This window comes from Puntigrus tetrazona, chromosome 8 (assembly GCF_018831695.1).
Source record: "Puntigrus tetrazona isolate hp1 chromosome 8, ASM1883169v1, whole genome shotgun sequence".
NCBI classification, from domain to species: Eukaryota; Metazoa; Chordata; class Actinopteri; order Cypriniformes; family Cyprinidae; genus Puntigrus; species Puntigrus tetrazona.
This window is the reverse complement of record NC_056706.1, coordinates 18,449,211-18,466,413: the sequence shown is the minus strand read 5'-3', so window position 1 is coordinate 18,466,413 and position 17,203 is coordinate 18,449,211. Positions and strand designations below refer to the sequence as shown.

The window sequence follows — 17,203 nt, the reverse complement described above, 5'->3', positions numbered from 1 at the left end:
TCCATCGTCATTAACTCACCCTGATGTTGTTCTAATCATGTATTTGGAAATAACTACATTCCCATAATGTATCAAAGACATAAAATATTAAAGTAGTTTGATAGCATAGGGAGACTGACTCAACTGCTCAATTTACAATACTTCATGGGAGTGAGTGGGCATTAAATGGTTTTGTTGCAATTTTCTTGTTTCAGTTCCCTGATTGGTGGATGTCTTTGGATCATGGGTAATGCAGCTTTTCATCAGAAATTGTGCTACTAAAGATGATTATTTGATTGATTCCTATTCTGATTATAAGGTGAAATACATAGTCCTTCAAATATGTCTTGTTTGAATTTGTTAGCTAGCAGGCTTTTTTCTTATTTTTAATGAAAGCTTTGCATTAAGAGAGAAAAATATTTCAATATATGAAAATATACGAAAAATATTTCAATTCAAATCAACATTTGTGTTGACTTACAAGGCCAAATTGCCATATAATAAGCAAGATAATGTACATATAATGTCCCTCCGATTTGGTTGAGCCCTGATCGGATGGATCTGCATTATTCATTAGATACTGTATAAATGGTTAAATCAGAATAGGATTAAAGTGTTTTTAATTGTACATATTACAAACAAAGCATGAATCATGTTTCATAGCAGACATTACACTCTGTTGCATGACCAGCAAGTTAATTATTCCAAATACATATTTGGATTTAGAGACTAAATATAGCTTATTTATTTTGCAAATCCAGAGTGGGCTTTGGATTCAAAGACGTGTTTGCATGTCTTCTACCCCACACTGCCAGCCTCTTACTCAACCACTAATTAGATTCGGTTGTTTAAAAAGTAGGTCTCAAATTTTCCCAAACTTTTCTGCTCCTGCGTTAGCTCTCTGTGTCTTAAGTGCGTTTCTGAATTTTGCCAAAAACTTCTTTTAATTGTAAGATTTACATAGCAGACAGCGCGACGACGCGTTGGGAAAAACTATTCATTTCCCTGGAATGACGTCTCCATATTTGTGGATGAATGAGTTCAGTTTCTCTGCGAGTCAAAGCAAAGCAATCAAGGGTCTGAGGCTCAGCTCAGCGTGACCTTACAGGTAGACGCTTAAGGAAAAGGATAGGCTACTAATTCGTACAAAATTATTTAGACGCTTCACATGGAGACTTCATTAATTATTAAATGCAGCATCTTCCGACAGTTACCAGAAATGAATCTGCCTCCCAGTTTGAGTTCAGAGCCTCTTATCCTTTAAAAACACACCTCTTTTTTACTATTCCACTATTTTTTAAAGTGCTGTCTTGATGGAAAAAATGCAATTAACATCAAAGAAGCTGAACCTGCATTTTAAGTATTAAACTCAGTCCAGTATTAATCCTCAATCCCATGCGCGCATTGTGTTCAGAAAACATCACCATTCCTAATGCAATCATGCTGGTGAATATTAATTTTTTTAAAAGGATTGGAGGGTGTTAGATTGACCTTAAGGGAGACAGAGGATTTATCCAACCATATCAACATACATCTGCCAAAGCACCAATTAATCCCATAGTCTAATAAATCCAAACATCTTCCCTTTTGAATACAAATTTCCTCTCTGTATCTATACTGGTATATTTGCATTAAAATCTGTAAAAATCATACAAATGAATGAGGAAAGTGAGGTTGCTGTTGTCCATTCCATACGAAAACAAGACAAATTTTGTTCTAGGGTTGTTTTGGAATTTTAAATGCGTGGTTTTCATCAAGCCTTGCCATTAGTAACACCTAATTTTCCTTGCATAATTTTCAATGTGTCCCAATGACGTGTCGACATGCAAGTCTGTTCATCTGCACTAAAAGCGCCGTAGTTATTCTCTGACAGCAATGAGTCAGTTGGCACACACAGCTCAGCGGTTTTATTTTTCAAGAGCGGTGGAAAACCGACAGCATTACACTGAAGAAAGAGGAGTCCAGGAGGCAAAATGGATACAGTTACCAGGATCCCATCAATTGCAAAGCTTTTGAGAATGCAGCCCAAATGCAATGTCCTGACGCATACAAAAAAAAAATTCCTTAAAGTACAGTAGAAGGATTTTTAATCATGTCGTAGCTAAAACTGAACTCCTCGTGTTTGTTTTCACCTCGGGGGGGAAAAAAATAGAGGGGGGGAAACGATAGGAAATAGCAGGATAAATAAATAAAAATTCATTCACATAATAATAATTTACAGCTCTCGTCTTATAGATTCGACTCAATTCTTAAATGTCTCCAAAATGATTCGTTCAAAATAACCTGCAATAAAAAGATTCTTTCGAAATAAACTCTGGTTTAAGAAGATATTAAAAGAGTTTAGCAGCAAAACATGGAAAAGCATTGGCACGAGAAGTAGCTGAATCATAAGCACTGGCAGATATGGCAAACCAGCCACATTTATCAAGCACATACATATATAGTTGAACTGGTGCCAGTGGAATCAGGGGAGGGATGTGAACTCACACACACACACACACACACACACACACAAAAAAAAAACCTCCACACAACAGCATTCGAACACCCTCTCGCACACAGCATCCACTTTCAAACATACACTGCAGTCAGACATAACATTCGCAACAATTGCTCGCACACACACACACACACACACACACACACACACACACACACACGCGCAAGGATCATTAGCAAAAAGACAATGACCAAAGAAAAAGAAAGCATCACTGCTATCAGCCCTTAGTCCCAAAGTATCACCCTGCTGAATGCTCAGACATTTAGGGTGCAGTAGATCAGTGTACACCAACAAATGATCGTTTGTTCTTTTTATACAAAGAAAAGTGCTGAACCAAGTCAGAAAGAGCACCTCAGGAGGTGTCATATGATGCAGTCACCAAAAAGTCTCAAGTCATTTTGGACGACACGAAGAGTCTTATCATTTTAAAAATGAAAATGACTTTTGATACGAATACACATATTAAGTTCTCGTAATAAACATTTTGCCATCTTAAAGCCTGCTGGCAACCAGTCCAAGATGCAAAGAGACAGAAAGGCTTCCATCCGTGACAGGTGTTCTGTATTCACAGAGCCTTTCTGCCTCACAGCATGGCAGAAAAACTCCTCAGTGGTCTTACACTGGAGGGGGATCTGTAACTAGAAGCCTTAAGGTTCGATCGGAGAGACTTGCGTCAGCTCGTTTCATACACATCGCCCCTGGCAAGGATTTCCACAGGAGCATTTCACGTCTTTGTTCCTCAGAAGTAATGCTGTGTAGGCATTGGTAGACCAGTCAGCATGGAAAAGCTGTACGTAAAGATTCTGAATGGTGTACCTCTGAAATCCTTAGAGAAATCCGCGCTTGCAGTATCTCCAAGCTCTGGTGTTCGTAGAAAGGCGAGATAACAGAAAACAGAAAAGATACAATAACCTTTGTAACCGACCTCCATGTCGTTGTCCTTGCAGGTGTGCGATAGTCCCAGTAAGTTCTTTTGTGTTCAGCCTTGATTTGTCAAAGTCTGTGAATATTTTTGGATTAGCCCCATTTTATAACACAAATACCAGGAATCCAGTAACCTGGAGTCATTTGAGTAGCATGGTGTCCTCAGTGCACCGGGCAGCACAAAAAGCCCTTCGTTTACTTCGCAACAGCACTGTTATTGTGCTTCTTTTAGTCTGTGTTCTGAATAAGGGGAGAGGATCCACCTCAGGAGCTTCAGAAGAATGTGCCTTTGGTGTTCTTGCAGAGGATCTTTTTGAAGGCTCTGCGGAAGTCTTTGTTGAAGATGGTGTAGATGACCGGGTTTAGGCAGCTGTTGCAGTAGCCGATCCAAAAGAAGAACTTGAAGAGCGGCTCGGGCAGGGTGCAGGTTTCCGGGCACACAGCCTGTAGGCTGTACGAGAAGAAGAAAGGGAACCAGCAGATGACAAAGACGCCAATCACCACCGCCAGCACGAAGGTGAAGCGCTTCTCTCGGTTCACCATGGCTTTGCGGCGTGCGGAGTTGGGCGTTCCTTCTTGCTTCGTCTTCCGGGTCACTAGCTTGGCACCTTTGGCGGTGGCAATCATGTCTCTGTATTTCTGGATGGTGGCCGGAGAATGGATGCCGCTGGGCGTCACGCCTGGGGTGCACGGGACCTCCAGCCCCCTTCCACCTTGCTCTGTGTCCGAGTCTGAGCTCATGCTCTCTCCGTTATTATTGTCGGGCAGTTTCATGGCCTTCTTCGCCTTTTTCCCCCCTTTGGCTTTATTAGGAGCCATTTCGGACAAATTTGAGGGAGACGGTGAGGGGCACGGGGTGGTCGGTGTCAGGGCCGTTGAAGGGGCTTGCAGGTGTTTGTTGGAGATTGGGGGGCTCGCCGCCTGCTGGGCGGACTCCACTTGGGACACGGCCAGAGTTGGAGGCCTGGGTTTTTTCTGCAAGATTGAGGGCGTTTCGTCGCCTCTTCCGTTTTGTAGACCCTCCGTGTGGACCTTGTGCTGTGGGTTTGCGGCATTGGCCGGGACCTCTTTGCGGGGCTCCCCTGGAGGACACCGCGTGCGCTGCTTGGCGATCTGGTAGATCCGCATGTAAACCAAGATCATAATCAGACAAGGAGCAAAGAAGGAACCGATAGTGGAGTACAGGATGTACCAGCGCTCGTTGTTGAGCTCACACTGTGGCAGCCCACCCGAATCGGCGCCACCTTTGTTCTTGTTCATGGAGAGCAGCGGTGGAAAGGAGATGACTGCCGAGATCAGCCACACCACCAAAATGGCACATTTGATGCGTTTGGGCGTCCGCTGTGCGCCGTACGTGACGGCGCGCGAGATGGACATGTATCGGTCTAGGCTGATGGCGCACAAGTGTACTATGGAAGAAGTGCAGAACAACACGTCCAGCGCCAGGTAGATCTCACACCACACGGACCGGAAATACCAGTAGCCCATTAGTTCATTGGCCAGTGAAAATGGGATGATGAGCGTGGCTACCAGAATGTCCGCAGCCGCGAGGGACACCAAGAAGAGGTTCTGGGGTCCTCGCAGTGAGCGGCTGGTTAAAACAGCAATGATGACCAGGATATTGCCAACTATTGTGATAAGAATCATCAACGTGATGGCCGTTGCAAAGGCTGCTGTGGCTTCTGGAGTGTACGGAGGGAGTTTTATCATGCTCTGGTTACAAGTCGGTGAAGACGTGCCTCCGGTGCCGTTGATGTTGTGGCCATGCAGACCCGTGCCGGTAGAGCACGCGCTTGCCATGACTGCCAAAGCGCGGCAACTGAGGTTGAAGCACGTGGACTAATCGTCTCTATTAGTAATCCGAATGTGGCCAGAATAAATTGAATAGTCTCTCTTTTTTTGTAATATAACGTAGTAAAATATGTTCGTCTGAAATTAAATAAACGATCTTACGTAGAAACGAATGAATACATTGTTCACTGAGCTAAAGATTCCGTGAGCCATTGTTCTGTCACATCTCGTCGAGGTTTATTACTTTGCGTCAAATTTGCAAAAAGCGTCATCTGGGTTATGGGATAATTATGGAAAAGCGCAACTTAATTTAAAAGGCAGGCATCGAATTAATAAAATGTCGGATAGGCTCCATATATTTAATTATAATGTACGGTTCGGATAAACCTAGAATTTACAGCTCTTTCGGTAAATGATCAACTTCAGAATGTTTTTTTTTTATAGACGACAGATAACGTGAGGGGAAAAACTGAAACAAAACAAACAAAAACGACTAGAACCGAAGCAGAAATACAAGCCGTGTTGCCACAGATCGATTAATTTCCCATACGAAAAAGCTGCGCAATGTTGTGCTTCCATAAATGATTAGAGTAACAATTACTCGCTTTTAACATTTTACATATTCTAAAGTTCAAATCAGGCATAAAAAATAACGTTCGGAATCCTTAACAAGCGCTTACAAAACAAATATACTGGAATGCTTAAATCTAGGTTACCCAGATGCGCGAGCCTCCGCGGAGCAAAAGGCTTTAAATATAAATCTCCAGAGAGCACGCAGCAGCGCGCGGCGATGTGCCAGTTTCCCCTCACAGTTTTCACAAGTTTGCGAAAAGAATTTAAGCGCGACAGCTGCCCTGATAAATGACGGAGTCTGGTGTAGTTGTGTCGTTGTTACATTCCTGAGTGTTGAAAGTCGGCTTAATAAAGAACAGGAGGCACGCCGAAATGTGTCGGGTATGTCCAAGCGCTAAAAAAAAAAAAAAAAAAAAAAAGTATAATGTCTGAAAACAGTTTGTCGTCCGTCTCCCTCCGTGTTTCGCCCGTTTTGGTCACAGTATCTCAATCAGCAAGTTGGATGCCTCCTGCGTGCCTCGCGCATTACCTCAGTGACAGCTTGAAGTATCGGTGCGGCTCGCGCGAGCCGCTCTGGCTTCATATCTACGCAACGGTTCTCCTCAGTACCCCGGTATAAGTGATGTCAGGACGGGCGTCATGAGGCGAAGTCTTCCCTCCCACTTAAAAGCCTGACCTATCCTAACACGCTATTGTCAGACATAAAACAAACGCAGGCGTGTAGTGGATGCAATTCAGATAATACATTTTGGAGACGCCGACAATCCAAACAACCTGTATGCAAAAGGGATAAAGGTAACAATTTTGATTTGAACACAATGGAGTGTAGGCTGATATATTCTTTGGAGAAGTTTACTTTACAGGCACACGGCCACCTCAAACTGTATTGTAAAGCACCAAATGTCTGTTTATTTCAGTTAAAGGCGCGTAACTCTTCAGAAACCGCGTTTGATCGCGCCGGTCGCCTTCAACCCCACGAAAAAGCGACAAATGGAAAGTAAATAAACCGTAAAAGCCCCGTTTGAAAGGTTTCAAACTTTAACGGCAGACCGCGCTCTCGCGCGTAAAAGGACTCGTGACTGGCGAGCGCTTCCTCCGCACCGCGCTCGCGCCTCATTTCGTAAAGATCAAGTGATTTAATGCTCTCTTCAGATGAGAAAGTGCAACGTATGCCCAAATGCAATTCAGAACCTCTTCGAGCGCATCCATTAGGATCGGTGGATTTCTATTTCCCGATCACCCGCGTTACCGTCGTGATTTTTTAAAAAAAGAACACGGGACGTTGTGTCAAAAGGGTCGAATGAGTCGCACCATTTCCAGTGAGCGAAAAATGTATTAAATAAATATTTGCGCGAAGTAATATTTCGAACAGAGAGCTCTTCAGCGGAGTGCTGTGTTTTACAGGGATATTGGAGTGCTTTTAACGCGGATAGATGGATGGATCGCAGGGGATAGATATATAAACACGTGGTGAGCTCTGCCCTCTTATGGACAACAAAATACTAGAACGCTTAATCATAATTTTGCAGATGTTTTCTGATATTTAAATGCTTTAAAGCATTCGTGCTTCTTTTGAAACACTCTTATGCATGACTCAAAAATGTGATAAGCCCACTCTTACAGACCTTATTGATTGTAGCACCATATTTAATTTTTAGCAAGACATAAAATAAGACGATGCGTTCAATGAGTTGTTTAACATCATTCCGAAAGTCCTACCGAAAAATCAGAAGACCAAAATGTTTAAGTTAAAGTTCAGGACGCTGTGAAAACTGTGCATATCTCCCTCACAGCCTCGTTTTCATCCGTGTTAAATTGATAATGGCGTCTAACCTGATAAAGGTCTACTGACTAAAAAGCGTGACTCGATTACTACATTTTAATGGCGTTAGAATTTCCACTCCATGTCAGATTATTATTATTATTTTTTTCATTTAATGTCTGCATGCCTTTTGAGACCATGGCACGCTCGAGAATGAAGTTCTCTTTGGAGACTGCATTTCCTTTACTCTATTTTTTCCTCAGTAGCTTTCGAGAGGGTCACGATGTTCTTTCTGGAGAGAAGTCATTTTCTTCTTAGTAGTGATAGAAGGAGATATGAGATGAATTTGACAGCCGTTGTAAAAAAAAAAAAAAAAAAAAAAATATATATATATATATATATATATATATATATATATATATATATATATATATATATATATATATATATATATATATATATATATATTAATGAAATAAAGCCTGAGAGAGGAGTACTTAATGTGTTCATTTTTAAGTGCACTTTTAGAGTTAAAGTTAACTTTGAATTAAAGCTTTTGATTTGACATTATTACAAAGTACATTAAATTATTGCTATAATCCACTTTCATTTATTTGCAAATAAAATGCAATGATTTATCTGAAAACATTTAATTTGAACTTCAAGTGCATTGTTTTAAAGTACAAGTAAATGTATATTTGACCATTTTGAGATTTAAATCAGAAAAAAATATATAATAATATACAAACCGTTTTATAAGAGGTTATATAAAAATGTTGTGGTTCTGCTGTTAATTCTGCAGTTTCTGGTGGCAATGAAAGCGGTAGCTGCAAGCCAAGCAGCATTTAAGGACAGTCATCTGAAGCAACCAACAACAAAAACAAACCCGCTATGACTATATCATGTTATGAGCAAACCGATGGTTCACAAACGAAATTAACCCTGGACAAAATGCACATTTTCCAAATTCAGCCGAAAAAAGTGCATCGGAGCTGACAAGACTGCCAATATTCCCCATAGCCTTTCGTAAGCATTATTTAAATTTTTGTATAGGTATTCCCAGAAACAGTTGCTGTCAGAATAATAGGGCTAAATGAAAAGTTTGCCTCTGAGAAAGTTAATGATTTCAGTCTCAGTGCAAGAGCCTAAATATATATAAATGCGATTGAGGAATATTGAGAAGCCTTCACTGGAACTCAAACAAAACGAAACGTCTAAGGCCGGATGCGATTTAAATGTCAATTTAAAAACTGCCCGAGTAGGCAAATGAGTTTAAATGCTTGCCAGATAGCATGGCGCCGGAGCTGCGGGGGTTCAGAGGACGTACTGAGTTTCGAGGGAGATGTGTGAGAGTAACTGCATGACCGTATCGATGCTTTCATCACAGGATCTGCCTCACATGGCCAACCGCAATCTGCTTCACCCCAACTCCCTTTAACGTTTGACAGGAGGCTAAACAAATCAGTGTTTTCCGTGGCCGCGCTCACAATGAAAGGGCTGTAGATGTGACGGCCGTAGGCAGCAGTTGACCTTATGTAACACGGTCACCCCGCGTGCTCCTGAATTTGGAGGTCTCTGATTTGCTGATGAATTCAATGAAGTTACAAAACAGTCTCCTCTGTTTCTCGTCAGTGGTATCTGCTCACCTTTAATGTATCCAACAGTTACAGGGCAGTTGAACAATTAAATTATGTTATTAAAAAAATCTAGAGCTGCTCATATTCTGATTTATAGTCGAACACTGCCACTCTGTGGTGTCCTGTGTTAAAGCTTGACAGGTGCGGTCTTCTTTCACTTCGCCAGCAGATGGCGCTGTCGTAAAAGACTTCCGCTTCCGTCGCGCAGCCAATACCAAAACATTACATTTTCATATGAATACTTTCGTGATTACCACAGCAGTGAGCGAGGACATATAGCAAATGTGCATTGCAACAACGCGAAATAAACTAAGAAATTAGCAATATTATCAGTTTGACAATAATTATATGAAGTATTATTTTCAACACTGACAGTAATAAATCAACGCGTTAGGTTTGTGAAGGATTATGGGACACTGGGGTAGTTACGTGAATAATTCGCATTTTAAATTATTTAAATAATAATATTTCATAATGTAACATTTTGATCGAATAATTGCAGCCTTGGTGAGCATAAGATAATTATTGTAAAGCATAAAAATATATAAAGTGCAATCCTCATAATGGCTAATTGTGACCGTTTTTCACATTAAGTTAAAATATTGGACTTTAGTATCGCATCTACGGAGGGTGGCCTGTAATACGGATCGGCCTCGTGATTTGTCAGCGAGTAATGATTTAAAACATGACACAAACAACAAAGACTTCTGCATTTAAAAACGAATCCATCATTTTATTCACATTTCGAAATAAGTGAACCACACAGCTTACAAAAGATCTTATTATCAAACAGATCAAATTTAAAGTGCATTGCTCGAATGAAAATATGTACAAATAAATATTCGCAAAAAAAAAAAAAAAAAAAAGGAAGGACATAAAATTACGCTTCATATTAAAAAGAAATAATAAATTACAAAACGGCCTTAGTGCCTAGCATGACACAATCAAACTTGCTTTTAAAACCGCCCGAGATCACAGTTCGTCAGGTCTTTGCCCTTTAAAACTTGAGACTGACAATTAGACAGTAACTTCATGGAAAAACTTGACATTTAGCAGACAGAAGACGAACCACACGTCACAGCCTTATATGGTCACGGCATCAGTCAAGTAGAACATAGACTGATGCAACACACTTCCACGGTATGACCATCCGCACACATACATCCTAAACGTATATTAGCGCTTTTTTAAGCCAAAGCCAAATGCTTTATTACCCATTTCTGGCTAAGTGTTGCTCTGTTTCATTACAAATACACACGTTATCTCAGGTCAACGTTATAAGATCTCAGTAGCACAATGTCACAAAGACATGAGATCAGTACACTTTCCATGAGGCCTGCGGGGTGTAGAAGTGTGTCAGAGACGCCGTTGTTGTTCGGAAACAACACTTTGTATTGCCATAAACAGTCGAGAGCAGGCAGCCGGCTGATGCCATCTATTACCCAAACAAGCTGAGTAATGCCACGGTGTATTTTAGAGGCCGATATGCCTTATTTAAAAGTCCCGTGTCTCTAGTTTGTCCTACAGCATCGAACTAGGACTTCCTGAAAGCACCTTTGCAGATCTTGTGGCCAGTAGATCTGTTTTCTGAAAGTTAGTGGAGCCAGTTCGAGATGTTAGAGTTCAAAACGCAGTGCCGCTGTTTTCTCTGTCTAGTACGGTGTAGGGGCACAAAACGTCCGTCTCGAACTGAAGAAGTTGGCCCATGAAGGCTAAGTTGGGTGAGATGACTTGGCGGCGGCGTTTAACGAAGTCGAAGGCCTCGTCCAGACTCACCCGTCGAGCGTGAATGAGGTACGCCAGGCAGATGGTGGCCGACCGGGAGATTCCTGCCTGACAGTGGACCAGCACTCGACCTCCGCTCTCTTTTATCGAATCTGCAGACGCGATGAAGTTGAGCGTTAGTTTTTAAGGCGTTGTTACATTTCCAAAGGATCGAGAAATGCATTAAGACTTACCAATAAAGTGGATGGCCTCTGGAAACAGGACGCGTATGTCTGCGGCCAAGCTGTCCTCCACCTTCAGAGTTTTGTACTGAAGTTCCTCCTCGAACAGGTTGGGACAGGAAGAGGAAACGTTGAGCACGGCCGTGATCCCGCAGCGCTCCAGAGTCTCCCGTCTGGAGGAGTGATGGGCACTGCCCAGGAAGAGGAAGGGGAGGATTTCAACTGGACCACCCTAGAAATCACACAAAAAAACCCAACAAAAATCAGTATACAAAACTAATTATGGTGTTAGATGATTTATAATGATTTTGAGATTTCACGCAGCTAACCTGGTCGTAGAGAGGAGTCTTTCTGCCGGAAACCACGGGCTCTGAGTCACTGAGAGCAGGATGATTTGAGCACATGACAGGAGGGCTGAAGCAGAGCTCTGGATAAAGGCCGAAGAACCCGTCAAATCCACCTAGAAACGGTCAAAGAAAACACTTTATTGTTAATTAAATGCACCTTTCGTTTTACAGGGTTTTGATGAAGCAAACAAACATCTCAAAACAGATTGCAGCATGTCTGCAAGTGTAGCGAAAATTACATTTTCAGCAAACGTACTGCACTGTGAAATGTATCATTTTAGATTGTAATAAAACACTTTTACAGCGTATAAAGCAGCTGTTTATGCAGCATGCAAACAAGTTACATGTACAGTAACATAAAACTACGGAATCTAATCTGTATATTTGTATAAAATATCTATTGATATAAGTGAACATAGTCAGTATGAGTCATAGTGAACCGTATTATTCCAAATCAGATCAGAAGTTGCTACGCAAACGTTTTGAAGTGTACCTGCCAAACCACTTTAACATTATCCATTGAATAATATATACAGGCTATATATGAATAGACAGATAGATATTGGTCTCAGATATAGATATAGGTCACTACAGGAAAAGCCCTGTGGCTTTAAAGAGCTATTTCATCTAGCCTATAAATTAAAATCTCGTAGTAACCCTGATTTGTATTAAATCACACTCTTGCAATTCATTGTAACTGAAGTTCACCTTGTAAGAAGCAGATGTGCGTCGAGGCAGACTGGACCTCGGACTGAAGGGCGCTGAGGAGGAGACTGGCCAGGCTCTCGCTCTTCAGCTCTCTGACCGAGCGACTGCTGTCGTCCAGGACCACCACCGGAGAGAAGTCCCCGTTCCGCAGCTGGGCCAGCAGCGACTTGTCCGCCACCAGCCACTCGAGACACACCACGGAGCTCTTGGACCTCCGTCTCAGCATGGAGTTCCAGTTGACGTTGCGGGACTCGAGGACGTGCGCTCGGGAGAAGGCGAGGAACGGCCGGCAGTCCAGCACGATGCATCCCCCGGACGCGAAGAGCTCGGACGGAGTCCGCAAGATATGAACCAGCTCGCCGCCTGAGATCTCGAGAGGGTCGCCGATACCCATGACCTCTCCAGATGAACAACAGCCGTGAGGAGGAACGGGTTTTCTTCACAGCATCAACAGATTGCGCGTTCGGTGAACTGACCACTAGACACGACCAACTACATAAACAACAACAAAAACTGATGACACTAAACAATAATGTTGTCCGTTTAGGCGTGGTGTGTTTTCACTGTATTGTTACTTTAAAACTATGTCAATTTCGTATGTTGGTGCTCAGTATTTCGTTAAAGCTTAGTTTTAAAGTCCTTTATTTGTCAGCAGATGTGATTCTAAAGTGAGGCGGGGTTGGAAACGGTTTTTGTATCGCGTCTCCTCCGACACAGCCACGCCTTCGTTTTCCACATAAGGAACAGACGTCACGCGCGGAAGCGCCATATATGGCCCGTTGACTTAGACCGACATTCCGTATATGGCTCTTGACGCTCTCGCCTCTCTTTTCCCACTGGCACGTGGTCGTTGGGGTTACCCGTGTTTTTTATTTTGTGACGCGAGTTCGAGCAGTAGCACAGAGCCGTGCAACCGCAACACAACACACACACACACACACACACACACACACACGTACGGTAGAGTACATTCTATTATGACACCTTTGAGGGCTTTGGTCAAGGTCACGTCTTTAAATCAGGAACATCAGACCACGCGCTCGGGGCCATGATGTCTTTTCATGCTTGATCGTACCGTGTCATTTTGTGTGGGTAAAATACACAGCAACTTTCCATACAGGTGTACAGTTTCGGTGGGTGATGCACGTTGCCAGCAGAGGATAACCGTTAAAATGACAAAAAGTCATTGAAGGATGATAAGAAAAAGAAAAACACACAAACGATGCAATTTATTTATTGCTATAATACGATTTATTAAGGCAAGTGCTGTGCAAAAAAATTTAAACGAAGAACAAAAATAGGTAGACTAATAAATACGGTCAGAATAAAATTGTATTAGCCTATTATTACTTTATTTTTTTAAAAAAGCACAATACACAACCCAGTATTCACTAACAGGTAAAAAGCCATGTGACTGTAAATCTGACATCTGGAGGCGGCATATTATCTAAACACTGTTTGGAATGAGCTGACCTAGTTGACTTAATCATAAAAAGCGTAGAGGTTTATTATGATTATATGCAGAAAACATATTTGCAATGCATTTAGGTGTAAAATAATAACACTAGCAATAATTTCATCTGATCTTAACAGAACACAGGTGGTGGATATTATTGAAGCTTTTATAAACATTTAATAATGTTTCGTGATACATGCACTAACGTCAGTATGATATTTTAAGCTAATAAAATAGCCCTAAGGAGTACGAAGCCAAAGCAAGGATTTAAAGAATAGGAAATATTTTACGTCACAATAAAAAGAATAATTGCACTGGCTAACTAATTTCTCATCTCAAAATGCACAGTATTTCACAACATGGTAATATTTTTCTCTGCCTGCAGATGGCCGTTGAGAATAAACACAGCCTATAATCACAAAAGCAAACTAAAACCACTGATCTATTAGGATTATACGCAGTAAGCGTATCCACAAAACAGTTCCTTTAGTAATGGAATGATTTGTTTACTCTAAAATCGATTCTACATGCCACTCCGCAAGGCAGATCAATTTCAAATGGGCGTCTATTTTTAACCCTTAAGAACAAACAGCACAGACATTAGGGAGCAGGTTGTTCTCTGGATGCTCCGAGGAGTCTAATAGCACGGCCTCCCACGCATCCACTTCATTGTGACCGTCCATGCTCGTCCACGCACAAGAGGGGTCTGTACTTGTGAATGAAACGATGTGCAGCGGAGAAATAGGCCGTGTGGTATAAAGTGGGAAAACAACATGAACTCTGGATGCAGGATTATGTTTGGAATTAAACGGCACAAGGGCCGGGATAATCTTTAACAGCGGTCTGCGGCCTGAGGTCACATTCGCACTCTCTCCGTTCCCATCACAGCTTGTTTGTCTTTCTCTGCACTTTCCCCATCTGTTTTTGGTCTTTCTCTGCAGCTTTAAATATCGTTAGTTTTGAATGCAGCGTGTTTTGGCGTTAATTGTTTTGACCTCTGCTTCTCTTTCAATATTAAAAATACAGAATAATCGCCGACTGCTTGATTCTAGATGCTGATTTCTTATAATAAAATGCTTTATTAGGAATCTGACAGTGAGATTACGTCACATTAATACAATAAATAATAGTCATATTGTGCTGTATGCCGGGATAATAGTTTAAGTAATGTCATTAGTGTTTACTTTGGCTGGGAATCTGGAAATTACACAAGCTTTTAGTTAATTAGCATTTTTCTACATTTGCAATTATATTTGACCTTTTCTTAATGGATAAGCAAGGACAATTTTATCACAAAGGTGTCCAAAATGTCCGTATAATCGCTTGTTTAAAAATTAAGCGTTTTTATAAAACATGATATTTTTTATGAGCAAACATAAAATGATTGACTACGATCGTAAAAAAAAAATGATAATAATTTAACTTGCTTCCGATTAGGTTGTTTATCCATAATATAGTTTTTCCCAGCAAAAAAAAAAGTTTTGAATCAAGAGAGAAATATGAAGAGATCAAGCTTTGTTTATAAGCAAATCAAATACGTTAGTGGAGTTTATGTGAGAGGAGGACTAGAGTGGACAAGCCCATGTTGCTCTGAACCCATAAAGTTAGCCTTCGGAACGCAATTTAAGATACTTTGGATGAAAACCAGAAGACTTGTGACTGTCCCATTGGCTGCTAAGTAATGAACAAGGTGCAGAAAAGCATGAAAGACATGGTCTAAATACTCCATCTGCCGTCAGTGGTGAAAACGTAACTGGTCACCGTGGGCAACAATTTTAACACAAATCCTCCTTTAAACAGAAGAAAAAAAGAAACAAAATTAGTGACAAAACGCAGTTATCATTGATAGTCATTTTCTGCTATTGTTCAGGCATCATGCAGCCGTCATTTATTGTAGAAGCACTGAAGTTACTGTGAAAGTACAGCAACTAGTAGCCAGTGATAAAACCTAGATTCAAATGAATGTACAGAAACTAGTAACCAAATGTAAATATAAACGAAGGCAGAAACTAATGGCCATTGATTAAAAGAAATCTTTTATTTGTAGTGTGGAAGTCACCTTTTGTGAAGTCACCTTTTATTTATTTTAAATGACAACAAGAAACGTACGGCGCTGCTAACACGAGGGAGGATGAGTCACGTATCTGCGAATGGAAATGATGCTTCCTCATGTATGATTGATACAGCCTATCAAATGGGATGCATCACAAGAAAACAGACTTATGCTATTGCTCAAAAACACCCCCGTAAGATAACTAAAAATGCCTTGCGGTCAACATAACCAGCATGACTTAAAATGACATCATTATTCCTCATGCTAACAAGAAAGATTATTCTTAACTTTTATGTTCTATTACAATTGACTTATTTATATATATATATATATATATATATATATATATATATATATATATATATATATATATATATATTTTGATTGTATTATTTAATATTTCATTTCCAGGCTGTATGAGACCCTAAAGTAGTGTGTGTGTGTGTGTGTGTGTGTGTGTGTGTGTGTGTGTGTGTGTGTGTGTGTGTGTGTGTGTGTGTGTGTGTGTAAATAAAAAATTTGGTTTACATAATGTATCTTTACTATCTATCTATCTTTATTATGTGTATATTAATACAAAGACATGCACATATATATTTAAGACAACTGGTTTTCAATTGTCGCATCAACCATATTCTTTTCTGATCTATAAGCTAGCTAACATGATTCTCAGTACATGAGGCCAGGTTAAAATAATAAGAAATGAATGAAAAGTAACGTCGTGCTGATGTAAATCATTTCTTATCTGCCAAAATACACAGCATTTCTCAACATTGTAAAATAAACACTTTTACATATCCAGTTCACCAAATCACAAAGCAAAACTAAAACCGCTTTTGTTAAAGGAAGAGGAGGAGGATCCTCCCATGCACTGTTTTTCTTTCCCTCTGTGTGTGTGTGTGTGTGTGTGTGTGTGTAAAGAGCAGCTGGGTTCAGCTCAGTCCTTCTTTCTCATTCACTCCCTCAGTGTTGAATTTCCCTTCATTCACTCTGTCTCTCCCCCGTCTTTTCCCCCTACAACTTCTTCCACAACTGCGGCGTCTCGTCCATCCCACACCCCTCTTCCTTTTAAGTTCAAGAATAGGAGGTTTTCTGTTCATACTTGCCTCATATCAGTCTGACTTTGAGCATGTCTTTGCATGTCAAATAATTGGTTTGTAACGCAACACCAAAAATGTTGCATCGAACAATTATGTAGTGAAAACTCCCTTCACGGCCGATATGAGATTAACTGTTCGTGTTTTAATTGATTGTGTTAATATATCCTGGCCACAAAAAGGGCCGTTTCTACCGCAGCAGTAATCAAATAACATGTTTTGGATGTTATTTTAAGCTGTCAAGTCTTGTCAGTCCGTAACACCTGAAAAGCAAGTGAGCTGATAAACAAAAGAAAATAGACGAGAATGAAAACAACGGAAAGATTTTTTCTGTTTGTTTCATGATATGTCTTGAGAATTCAGCTGCGTTAGGTTTGTGTGTGTGTTTGTGTTTAACATTGAATAATCTATATGTGGTTTTGTGAGGGTG

The 17,203-nt window shown here is 40.8% G+C and overlaps 2 protein-coding genes across 2 annotated transcripts; both read right to left on the bottom strand.

Moving 5' to 3' along the window:
- Positions 1-1,871: 1,871 nt before the first annotated feature.
- On the bottom strand, positions 1,872-6,363 carry adra2b (adrenoceptor alpha 2B). Its single transcript, XM_043247224.1, has one exon. The coding sequence runs from the start codon at positions 5,201-5,203 to the stop codon at positions 3,677-3,679; it is 1,527 nt and encodes a 508-aa protein (XP_043103159.1). The 5' UTR covers positions 5,204-6,363; the 3' UTR covers positions 1,872-3,676.
- Positions 6,364-9,874: 3,511 nt separating this feature from the next.
- dusp2 (dual specificity phosphatase 2) lies at positions 9,875-12,838 on the bottom strand. The gene is made up of 4 exons (XM_043247226.1): positions 12,168-12,838; positions 11,442-11,572; positions 11,125-11,344; positions 9,875-11,043 (listed from the first exon to the last, which is right to left on the bottom strand). Exons 1-4 carry the CDS (start codon positions 12,559-12,561, stop codon positions 10,790-10,792), a joined length of 999 nt encoding a protein of 332 aa, XP_043103161.1. The 5' UTR covers positions 12,562-12,838; the 3' UTR covers positions 9,875-10,789.
- Positions 12,839-17,203: the final 4,365 nt, after the last annotated feature.